Source organism: Schistocerca piceifrons, chromosome 4 (assembly GCF_021461385.2).
Source record: "Schistocerca piceifrons isolate TAMUIC-IGC-003096 chromosome 4, iqSchPice1.1, whole genome shotgun sequence".
Lineage (NCBI taxonomy): Eukaryota > Metazoa > Arthropoda > Insecta > Orthoptera > Acrididae > Schistocerca > Schistocerca piceifrons.
The window spans coordinates 457,369,741-457,382,084 of NC_060141.1; the positions used below are offsets into that span (position 1 = coordinate 457,369,741).

The 12,344-nt window shown below is 49.8% G+C and overlaps 1 protein-coding gene across 3 annotated transcripts in view; it reads right to left on the reverse strand.

The window, feature by feature from the left end:
- Nucleotides 1-12,344, reverse strand: part of LOC124796286 (SPARC-related modular calcium-binding protein 2) — an 814,488-nt gene that overhangs the window by 62,823 nt on the left and 739,321 nt on the right. For 2 of the 3 annotated variants that reach the window (XM_047260406.1, XM_047260405.1), the window contains one exon: nt 3,252-3,323. The exons of the other annotated variant lie outside the window; for it this stretch is intronic. In XM_047260406.1, the coding sequence (XP_047116362.1) occupies nt 3,252-3,323 (72 nt within the window). The remainder of the gene's footprint in view (nt 1-3,251; nt 3,324-12,344) is intronic. 3 annotated transcript variants of the gene reach the window in all.

Here is a 12,344-nt window from a genome sequence, read left to right on the forward strand (position 1 = left end):
TTTCCAAAAATGCATCATTTACTAAAAAAACTATTCAGTTTTGCTAGTTTGTTACACAAAAAATGGAAAGCCCATGATAGAATAGCAGCAACAATATAGAAAGGAGACAGTGCTACTCCCCAGATTGAGGGAACACTGAGTCACAGACAGGCACATTGAAAAATAATGCTAGAAATATTTGAAATATTTCAACTTCTGGACTAAGCCCTCCTTCAGAAGCAGAAAACTCAGATATCCACATACGAACAATTTGCACATACCTGGCCACTGTCCCCAGAGGCTAAGGCCCAACTGCATCTGCATCTGATGTGAGGAGCAGTCTAGCTGGGGTGGGTAGTATCTAGTACTACACATGCCTTCCTACCCTGCCCACACACCTACATAGTACTTTCTCTCTTCTATTTCTCTTCTCTGTTGGATGGAGGGTGCGAGGACAGTAAGTTACTACGTTGAGGCTGGGATAATTTTGGGAACAGAGAACAAGTTGTAAGGATGACTCACATCTGCGTAATTCAGTAAATCTGGTGGTGGTGGAGGAGAGGATTAACATGGCCTGTGTTGTAAAGCAGCCACTGAAATCAAGCATCTTATGTTCAGCTGCACTGCTGTGCCACAGGGTGGTCTACTTCACTCTTTACCACAGTTTGGATATGGCCGTACATCCTGGTTGACAGGTGGTTGGTAGTCATGTCAATACAAAAAACTGTTCAACGGTTGCAGCAGAGCTAGTGTACAACACAGCTGCTTTCACGTATAGCCCAGTCTTTGATGGGGTAAGGTAAGCCTGTGAAAAGACTGTAATAGGAAGTGCTGGGTGGGTGGATTGGGCAGGTCTTGCACCTGAGCCTTTCACGGGGATATGATTCGTGTGACAGGGGATTGTGAGTGGCATGGGGATGGACAATGATGTGTGGGCAACAGAACACCAATTTAGGCGAGGTGGGAAGGACTTTGGAGGGGTGGTATAGATCTCGGGTAGGATGTTCCTCATTTCAGGTCATGATGATAGATAATCAAAGCCTTGGCAAAGGATATGGTTCAGTTGTTTCAGTCTGAGGTGACAAAGGGGGGGCAGCCTTTTGTAGCTGGCTCTTGGGTGGTGGGAGGATTGGGGGGGGGGGGGGGAATTGCATAGGAAATCCGTTTGTGGACTGGGTCCAGGGAGTAGTGCCTCTCTGTGAAGGCCTTAGTGATACCTTTAGCACACTGGGAAAGGGAATAGTTCTCACAGCAGATATGTTGTCTCCATCTGGTAAGACTGTATGGGAGGGATTTTTTTGATATGGAAGGGGTGGCAGCAGTCAAAATGTAGGTACTGTTGGTGGTTAGCAGCTTTGATGTGGACAGAGATGTGGGTTGGAGGAGAATAAGATGAAGCGGATGGAAGAGAAGGTGTTGAGATTATGAAGGAACAAGGGCATGGTGTCTTGGCCCTGAGTAATGATCATGAAGATACTGTCAATGAACCTGAACCATACCAGATGTTTGGAGGTTTTAGAAGGCTAGGAAGGTTTCTGCTAGATTCCCAATAAACAGTTTGGTATAGGAGGATGCCACACGGGTACCCATGGCTATGCTGCAAGTTTGTCAGTGTACCTTTTCTTCAAAGGAGAAGTAGTTATGTGTTAGGATAAAGTTGGGTAGACAAATGAGGTAGAGGGTTTGGAGTCTGAAGGACATTAGGAACAGTAGTGTTCAATTGCAGCAAGACCATCGGCATGAGCAATGCCGGTGTATAGGGAAGTGGCACCAACAGTGACTAGTAGGGAACAGTGCTCCTCTCCCTCATCTGGACCCTGCTATCCCTTCCCCCTCCCAGCCCCACTCCAGATTGCTATTCACATGACAGTCCCATTCTGATACGAACTCCCAGTGGTTGCGGATGTGTGCATGAAATGTGCTTGCTTGTGTGAATGTGTGTTTATTTTCATTGCTGAAGGAAACTTTTGCTGAAAGCTATAATATGTAACAATCTTTCCGTTGTGCCTCTCTGCAACTCATCTGGTCATGTTTAGGATGAGTAGCACTTTATTCTTTTCCTATTAATATTTCTAGCTGCCATGTAATTTATGTTAATTGCAATATTTTCTTGATTAAAAATCACAGTGGACTACCAAGAACTGGCATATGATCCCAGAACTTAATTGATGTCAGAAGATACAGATAACAATGTACTGGTGGTGTTGAGTTGCTGACAGGCACACTGGAAATGAATGCTAGATATATTTGGCTATCAGGCCAACTCCTCCATCAGAAACATACACATTCATACCAGCATAAAACACACACACACACACACACACACACACACACACACACACACACACACACACATATTCGGGTGCTAAGAGCCATTCTGGATTTTCCATTTTTTTAGAGGATAGACAGATACATAGACAAATATCATGCAAATAACATCAACAATAATAATAATAATAAACAAAAATAATGTATCATGTGTTGACAGCAATGTTCTCTTCTAAAACAAGCATGAAAAAAGTAAGGTGTATCACATTGGGGAATAAAGCTTCAGGTGTTCATATGAAGAAAAATTAGATTCACAGCATAGAAGAAGGCAGGATATCATGAAATCTTTATTTCAGTTAATTACATTGTTGCAAACAAATTTTATCTCCTTAAAGACATGAGTATTTACTGATGAAGCAGTTTTGTAAAATATAAACAAGAAAGGTGAATGTGAAAACATTACTATGAAAGAGAAATTTCAGAAAATTCAGGCCATGTGAAATGAGAAGATGGAATCATAAGAAACTTAAGACCAAATACCAAGTGAAGCACACAAGGTGTATGAGACAAATAAATCAAAACTAATAAATAAATGAAAACCAATAGTAAATTGGATTCAAATAGTTAGGAAAATACATTTATTGGGTCTCTTGGGTACCTAATGTCTCCACCTTGTTCCTCAGAGAGTTACAACTTTTCTTCCACATTAACCCTTCATAAACATGGTTTCTCATTATTTAATACAAAAATTACTTTTAGATTATGCACACTCTGAATGACTTAACAGCAACTAATGTTAATATTTTAGCAGCTTTAGGAAGGAATTTCTGTAATATATCTATGGTGTGGAATGCATTTACCATAACAAAACTTATACTTATTTGTTCATTTTTTAATCTAAACAAATGTTTCCTGCACACTTCAGTCTGTTATGACCAAGAATGAATTAAATGATCAGTACTAGCTGCTGTTTAATTCTGAAATATACTGTTCCCAAGACTCACCCTCTGGTTGGCTGTTCCTTCTGTTAAGTGGATCCACCACAATGTCAGGGGAAGGGGGATCAACGAACAGAACTGAGAAACAAGACAAATTTTCTTTTTAAAAATATGAAGCCCTTTCATAATGAAATTCAAAATAACTATAGTTTAAAAGCTAATCAAATGTGACATACTGCAAAAATGCACATTGTTTCCAGTTTCTAGATGGGACTCTCACAAAAAATCCCTTGTCTGAATTTTGTAATATGTACAGTGACAAATGTTTGCTTAATAATGCATATATATGCTATGAATGTAAATCATCATACTAGGAACACTCAACAAAATGGATGACAGTCATTGTAAAATTGTTGTACGCTAATTCAAAATGTTTTGGGATGACATGACGACATGGAGAGACTGAACACCACTACTCTACAAACTAGTGGAAATTTTCCTAGTTTTGACTGAGTGAAACTCTGCCATCCAGCCACAACAGTCAGGATCTATTGAATAAAAACACCCATGTTTTTTGACTTTCAGAAAACATTTACTAGATTCTATACTGTCACTTAGTAATTAAAACTTATTGCTTCATGTCACTGGACAAATATGCTATTAGACTGGATATTTCCTAGCAGGCAGAATCCAGTATATTGTCCTGTGTGGAAATATTCGGTAAGCAAAATACTTATCAGGCACTTAGTATGCAATTTCTAACCACAATACTTTCATGCCTTGACAATGATCACATCCAAATCCAAAAGCAGGTCCATAAATGAAGTACAACACTATGCACTTATAGTACATTTATTACCAATATCAGTGTATTCAATTCCTGGGCAGTGTGTGCTACTATTTATTCAAACATTAAGTATTCCAAAAATTGCAAATGACAGATACTAAATATCAAATAATTTCTGGTAGTTGGGTTTTCAATGGCAACCTGTAGTACCCCATCTGCCAACGGTAATTGTTAAGCCACATTGCATACAGCACAGGTCACAGCACTGCTCCATCTCCTGGAGAAACACCGACCTGCTGTTTTAGCAGTTCTCATCAGAGCCCACTACAGCACCCTTGATAGAGCGCTTGTCAATGGTCATCTGTATAGCACATTCTGGTCTTGCTCTTCCATCCTTTTCACTATGAAGAGCATCAAATCATCCCCTCCTATTGAAGTTTCACAGTTGTCAAGCAGGTTTTCAGTTTCTTCAAATGTGAAGTCTCCATTATTGATTTGTGCCTCAAGACTGTTGTAGAGCTGCTTCGAATGTCTTTCTATCCATACTAAGTCTCTCGGGCTTTATCTTACTGGCTGGTGTATCGTGTTACAGCTCTCTCTGTCCATCCCTGTGTATTCAGGGTCTGTATGCAAGCCAGCTGTCTTGCTGCTTCTATCCTCACAATGAGATGTTTCACAGGGTCAATCTGAGTATCATCACACTGAAACAGTTTGAATGGAAACAGTGTATCCATTGTTGTTCTGGCCTCATATGCCTGCTAGAACAGACATAATAATGTAAATCCTGTAGTGTCTTGCTAGTTTCTCAGTGCTGACTATTGTCCACTGATACCCATTTGTTGACAAGAACTTCCCAAGACCTCAATTTCAGTTCAGTGGAATGGTACTGTTAGAGGTAAAATTGGCACCAGATGCCTTGGGGGTAATTGCAGCACATGCTTCTGTCATTGGCATTCTTTACAGCAGCACACATGGGGTCTAATGGGTCACCAGAGACCTGGCTAGTTATACCTACATCTGATACTGTCTAGAGTCTTCCCAAGTCCCAGATGACAAGATGTTTAAGGGTTGAGGAAACACTTCAGGATTGTTTGTTATAGATGAGCTAGGATGGCAAGCAGTCATTTCCACAGCAGCAGATCATAGTTCCTCTGAAAGAACATTCCGTTTAGTGACTGGAATCCTCCTTTGGTTGGTTCCTACTCCTCCTCTAAGGTTTCTATGGTTTTTCATCAATGCTGGATCTTCCTACTGTTTAGCAGCAACATAGCAATGATGACTGAGATTTTGTCTATTCTATCATGTTCTGTCAAGTGCCAAAGGACTCCTGGAATGGCAATGAATGTTCTTGTGTTTGTGTCTGCCTTTGTATACCAGTGTGAAGCCTCGTGCCCAGCAAAGAGAATGATGGTCTGTCACAATAGTGAATGGTTTGTCAAATAAATACAGCTCGAACTGGGAACCCGACAACTGCAAAGCATTCTTTCTTGGCTGGGCAGTAGTTCATCTTAGAAATGGAGAGAACTCCCAGAGCAAAAGCTATTACTTTTTCACTTCACCTGAACTGCATCTATTTCAAACCACTAGTGTTAGTGTGAAGTTTTGTCTCTGTATTCTTGTCATACAATACTATGACTGTAGATGATGTTAGTGCCCCAACAAGGACAAGGAAAGCTCTTTCTTCCACCTAATTCTAAGAAAATTTTGCATCTCCCTACAGTAGTTCTTATAAGAAAAGTGCCTTGATACAGTATTATGAATCACTGGTAGTATGAGCACATGATGAGAAAACTTCACATATTACAAATGTCCCAGGACTTCTAAAATCAGTGACTGCTCTAATTTCCTCTGGGTTCGAATGAACTTCATTGCTATTACTAAATGCTCCATGGTGTGTGTGTGTGTGTGTGTGTGTGTGTGTGTGTGTGTGTGTGTGTGTTTTTATGTCATCGATGTAGAGGCACTCTTTCACATTCCGGCAGAGACTTGCAGTCAGAACACACTTCAACACAGTTGTCAGGCTGCTTGGATGTCTTCGAAAGAACAGTAATGTGTCTACATAGCAAAGACATGTCACCCATTTAAGGCATCAAAGGACACTCTCCATTACACATTTGAAGGTAACTAGAGTGTTACATTGGCTAAAAAGCGTAAATTTAAATCAGAGGCCATCAGGAGTTGTGAACACAGTCTTTTTCCCAATCAACCTCTATTTGCCAGTGGCCTTTCTGCATGTCAATAGTTAAGAAATACTTCGCTCCTTTCAAGCAGTCTAGGGTGCCATCAATGCGGAGCAGCGGATAAACACCTTTTTTCATGATTTTGTTTAGTCACTGGCAGTTGACATTGAAATGTTATCTGCCATCTTTCTTCCTCACAAGGGCCACAAAAGAGGACCAAGGACTCTCAATGATGTCATCCTGCAACATCATTTCCACTTCCTCTTGAATTATATGTAGCTTAGCTGGTGACACACATCAAACGTGCTAACTGATTCATGGACGATCTCCAGTGTTGATGCAGTTTTTTACCATGGACCCATTGGTCTGCCTTCTCTCCAGTTTGAAAGCATCTGAAAATTGGTACAGAATGGCTGAAACTCAATGTTGTTCCTCAGTCAGGCCAGACCCTATTAGCATTTCTGTAGTAGCTTCCTCCATTGCATTGTCTGTAGCAGCAGTGGAGCAAGAGTGTTCATTGATGGCACCGAGCTGCCTATCCTGGACTGGTTCACTAGCTCCGAAGCATATACCTTTAGGGTTAAGTTGTGGCTCCTGATAAAAATTAGTGATCCAAAGTTTTCATTGACCACTTTTTCTATTTATGATCATCACTAGGACATAGATTTTATTTGTGAGCCTAAGTAGTTCTTTTTTCCTTTTAATTGACAAGAGCTTCATAGTTTAACTGAGCATCTATATTGACAACTGGATTTCTTCTCATTGATGACTACAGGATAACAACATCCCCAACAGCAAACAACCATGCAGAGTGGTCTTTGCTAATATGAGCTTGTTGGACTAGCTTCATCAATCTGCAGCTCTGACCATCCACCGGCTATAACTGCTTGGGACAATTGCAAGAAGTGCCACCCAAGGAGAACATTATCACTACATTCTGCTAAAATGACATATGAAAGGCTGCGAACTGCCACTGATAATTATATCCAGCAGCTAGGAACATGTATTTATTGCAAGTATATTTCCCATTTGTGACCTACACAAATGCTTTCGTTTCACAGAAAAAAAGGCTTCCTGAGCTGGTAATAACAAGCTTTTCACATCTCAAAAAAAGAAGCCCCTGAGCTAACTAGTGCTCAGATGGCTTGGCCATCAACGATGACATGGGTGAAATTTCCTGACATCTTGATAATTATGTGTGATCTAGGTTGTTAGGCCCTGTCCTATTTCTTCTATATGGTCAAAGTTTCAGGATCTTTTAGTTCTCATGCTTGACTGAACTTCGTATCTGTTGCTCAAAGGATTTTCAAAATGGTTCAAATGGCTGAGCACTATGGGACTTAACTGCTGTGGTCATCAGTCCCCTAGAACCTAGAACTACTTAAACCTAACTAACCTAAGGACATCAAACACATCCACGGCCAAGGCAGGATTCGAACCTGCGACCGTAGTGGTTGTGCGGTTCCAGACTGTAGCGCCTAGAACCACTCGGCCACTCCGGCTGGCCAATGGATTTTCACCTCCAGCAGTCAAACCTCATCTAGTGTTCGTCAATTCAGTGACTAGGCAAATGAGTGGCTGGTACTTCTGCACAGTGATGATGAATAGCTATGGTGTGTTGAAGAGTGATATTGTCTAGGATACAGCAATGAACTTTGTCCCTCAAGTCAACTTTAATCATCTGCAGCTAACTGGCATGAGTAGGTTAAATGTGATGGTTGATTTCTTGCAGCGTAGTCCTTGTCAAATACTTGATTGCACCTATGTTGGGTGGATGCTGGGTTGTCATTTGACATCTGTGGCATAAGTCTGAGTTGGCCAAGTCCATTCTTCCTGGTGTGTGTAGCTGATGGTGAGTGATGCTGTGGGTCAATACACAACTACTTCAACATTCTATATTACCTCCTGACATTCATGGCTACTATCTCTTGTGTATTTGGTCTGACATCTGGCTGCCATAAACTGCTTTATTTCTTCTCATACTATCTGGTGTATGAGAGGGGCAATGTGTGACTCTTTTCTGTTGCATTTCCTAGAAGCACTGTTACCATCCAATGAATTCTTCAGTTGTTATGACATCCTTTATCAGAAGAACTTGGCAGTTTCTTCTGCAGTTGCTTCCATCAAGGATGCGATTTTGCCAGCTTCTGTCAGTATTCAGATTAACAATATGGCATAGGGCCCAAACATCTTGTATATAAGACAGTCATTTCTCCACAACATTGGGCTCTGCTCTTCAATTCTTCTTCCACTAAGCAGACTTGTTGCTCACTATCACCATCTCCTGAAAACACTGATGGATACCTTAAGTTCAGCTGACTTCTTGTTTCCTGAATATACAGACCCTGGGAACCCTGTATCCTGATTTGTATTACATTGTAACCACAATCAAGTGCAAATCCAAAAGGGTCATCAACGAATTATAACTCTTAGCACTCAAAGCATGTTGATCATGAACAGCAATATACAGATAGAAGTGAACTCAACTCTTGGATGGAGTGTGGTGCTTAAACATTACAAACACAAGAAATTTCGAAAATCTTCCAGAAATAGTACATACTGAGCATTAAATAACTGCCAATGGTTGGATTTGAACTGGTAAACCGAAGCATGCCATCCAGCAATGCTAACTGCTATGTCACTCTGCATGCAGCACAAATTGTGGCAATGTAATAATGATAGATTATTGCAAGTTAATGTACAGTAGATGGACAAGGGAAAGAACTCAATTTTGTTTGACTATACAATATGTTGTATGATATAATCACGCACAATCATCAAATATTTAGTTGATACCAGTTAAACTGCTCATCATTGGGGGCGAGACAGAGGGTGGGGGGGGGAGACAGAGGGTGGGGGGGGAGGAGACAGAGGTTGGGGGGGGGGGGGGAAGAAAGAGGGTGGGGGGGGAAGACAGAGGGTGGGGGTGGGGAAGACAGAGGGTGGGGGGGGGGGAAGACAGAGGGTGGGGGGGGGGAAGACAGAGGGTGGGGGGGGGGAAGACAGAGGGTGGGGGGGGGGGAAGACAGAGGGTGGGGGGGGGGGAAAGACAGAGGGTGGGGGGGGGGGGGGGGGGAAAGACAGAGGGTGGGGGGGGGGAAAGACAGAGGGTGGGGGGGGGGGGGGGGGAAAGACAGAGGGTGGGGGGGGGAAGACAGAGGGTGGGGGGGGGAAAGACAGAGGGTGGGGGGGGGGAAAGACAGAGGGTGGGGGGGGGGGGAAAGACAGAGGGTGGGGGGGGGAAGACAGAGGGTGTGGGGGGGGGAAGACAGAGGGTGGGGGGGAAGACAGAGGGTGGGGGGGAAGACAGAGGGTGGGGGGGAAGACAGAGGGTGGGGGGGAAGACAGAGGGTGGGGGGGAAGACAGAGGGTGGGGGGGGAAGACAGAGGGTGGGGGTGGGGGGGGAAGACAGAGGGTGGGGGTGGGGGGGGGGAAGACAGAGGGTGGGGGTGGGGGGGGGAAGACAGAGGGTGGGGGGTGGGGGGGGGAAGACAGAGGGTGGGGGGGGAAGACAGAGGGTGGGGGTGGGGGGGGGGGGGGAAGACAGAGGGTGGGGGTGGGGGGGGGGAAGACAGAGGGTGGGGGCGGGGGGGGGAAGACAGAGGGTGGGGGTGGGGGGGGGGAAGACAGAGAGTGGGGGTGGGGGGGGGACAGAGGGTGGGGGTGGGGGGGGAGACAGAGGGTGGGGGTGGGGGGGGAGACAGAGGGTGGGGGTGGGGGGGGGAGACAGAGGGTGGGGGTGGGGGGGGAGACAGAGGGTGGGGGCGGGGGGGGGAGACAGAGGGCGGGGGGGGAGACAGAGGGCGGGGGGGAGACAGAGGGCGGGGGGGAGACAGAGGGCGGGGGGGGGAGACAGAGGGCGGGGGGGGGAGACAGAGGGCGGGGGGGGGGAGACAGAGGGCGGGGGGGGAGACAGAGGGCGTGGGGGGGAGACAGAGGGCGTGGGGGGGAGACAGAGGGCGGGGGGGGGGGGAGACAGAGGGCGGGGGGGGGAGACAGAGGGCGGGGGGGGGAGACAGAGGGCGGGGGGGGGAGACAGAGGGCGGGGGGGGGAGACAGAGGGCGGGGGGGGGGAGACAGAGGGCGGGGGGGGGAGACAGAGGGCGGGGGGGGAGACAGAGGGGCGGGGGGGGGAGACAGAGGGCGGGGGGGGAGACAGAGGGCGGGGGGGAGACAGAGGGCGGGGGGGGAGACAGAGGGCGGGGGGGGGAGACAGAGGGCGGGGGGGGAGACAGAGGGCGGGGGGGGAGACAGAGGGCGGGGGGGGGGAGACAGAGGGCGGGGGGGGAGACAGAGGGCGGGGGGGGGAGACAGAGGGCGGGGGGGGGAGAGGGAGAGGGCGGGGGGGGGAGAGAGAGAGGGCGGGGGGGGGAGAGAGAGAGGGCGGGGGGGGAGAGAGAGAGGGCGGGGGGGAGAGAGAGAGGGCGGGGGGGAGAGAGAGAGGGCGGGGGGGAGAGAGAGAGAGGGCGGGGGGGAGAGAGAGAGAGGGCGGGGGGGAGAGAGAGAGAGGGCGGGGGGGAGAGAGAGAGAGGGCGGGGGGGGAGAGAGAGAGAGGGCGGGGGGGAGAGAGAGAGAGGGCGGGGGGGAGAGAGAGAGAGGGCGGGGGGGAGAGAGAGAGAGGGCGGGGGGGAGAGAGAGAGAGGGCGGGGGGGAGAGAGAGAGAGGGCGGGGGGGAGAGAGAGAGAGGGCGGGGGGGAGAGAGAGAGAGAGAGGGCGGGGGGGAGAGAGAGAGAGAGAGGGCGGGGGGGAGAGAGAGAGAGAGAGGGCGGGGGGGAGAGAGAGAGAGAGGGCGGGGGGGAGAGAGAGAGAGAGAGGGCGGGGGGGAGAGAGAGAGAGAGAGGGCGGGGGGGGGAGAGAGAGAGAGGGCGGGGGGGGGGGAGAGAGAGAGGGCGGGGGGGGGAGAGAGAGAGGGCGGGGGGGGGGGAGAGAGAGGGCGGGGGGGGAGAGAGAGAGGGCGGGGGGGGGGGAGGGAGAGAGGGCGGGGGGGGGAGAGAGAGAGAGAGGGCGGGGGGGGGGGGGAGAGAGAGAGGGCGGGGGGGGGGGAGAGAGAGGGCGGGGGGGGAGAGAGGGAGGGCGGGGGGGGGGAGAGAGAGAGGGCGGGGGGGGGGAGAGAGAGAGGGCGGGGGGGGAGAGAGAGAGGGCGGGGGGGGGAGAGAGAGAGGGCGGGGGGGGAGAGAGGGAGAGAGAGAGGGCGGGGGGGAGAGAGAGAGGGCGGGGGGGGAGAGAGAGAGGGCGGGAGGAGAGAGAGAGGGCGGGAGGAGAGAGAGAGGGCGGGAGGAGAGAGAGAGGGCGGGAGGAGAGAGAGAGGGCGGGAGGAGAGAGAGAGGGCGGGAGGAGAGAGAGAGGGCGGGAGGAGAGAGAGAGGGCGGGAGGAGAGAGAGAGAGAGGGCGGGGGGGAGAGAGAGAGAGGGCGGGGGGGAGAGAGAGAGAGGGCGGGGGGGGAGAGAGAGAGAGGGCGGGGGGAGAGAGAGAGAGGGCGGGGGGAGAGAGAGAGGGGCGGGGGGGAGAGAGAGAGGGCGGGGGGAGAGAGAGAGGGCGGGGGGGAGAGAGAGAGAGGGCGGGGGGGAGAGAGAGAGAGGGCGGGGGGGAGAGAGAGAGAGGGCGGGGGGGAGAGAGAGAGAGGGCGGGGGGGAGAGAGAGAGAGGGCGGGGGGGAGAGAGAGAGAGGGCGGGGGGGAGAGAGAGAGAGAGGGCGGGGGGGAGAGAGAGAGAGAGGGCGGGGGGGGAGAGAGAGAGAGAGAGGGCGGGGGGAGAGAGAGAGAGAGGGCGGGGGGAGAGAGAGAGAGAGGGCGGGGGGAGAGAGAGAGAGAGGGCGGGGGGGAGAGAGAGAGAGAGGGCGGGGGGGAGAGAGAGAGAGAGAGGTGGGGGGGAGAGAGAGAGAGAGAGGGCGGGGGGGGAGAGAGAGAGAGAGAGGGCGGGGGGGGGAGAGAGAGGAGAGAGAGGGCGGGGGGGGAGAGAGAGAGAGAGAGGGCGGGGGGGAGAGAGAGAGAGAGGGCGGGGGGGGAGAGAGAGAGGGCGGGGGGGGGAGAGAGAGGAGGGCGGGGGGGGGAGAGGAGAGAGGGGCGGGGGGGGAGAGAGAGAGGGCGGGGGGGGAGAGAGGGAGAGAGAGAGGCGGGGGGGAGAGAGGGAGAGAGAGAGGGCGGGGGGGGGAGAGAGGGAGAGAGAGAGGGCGGGGGGAGAGAGAGAGAGGGG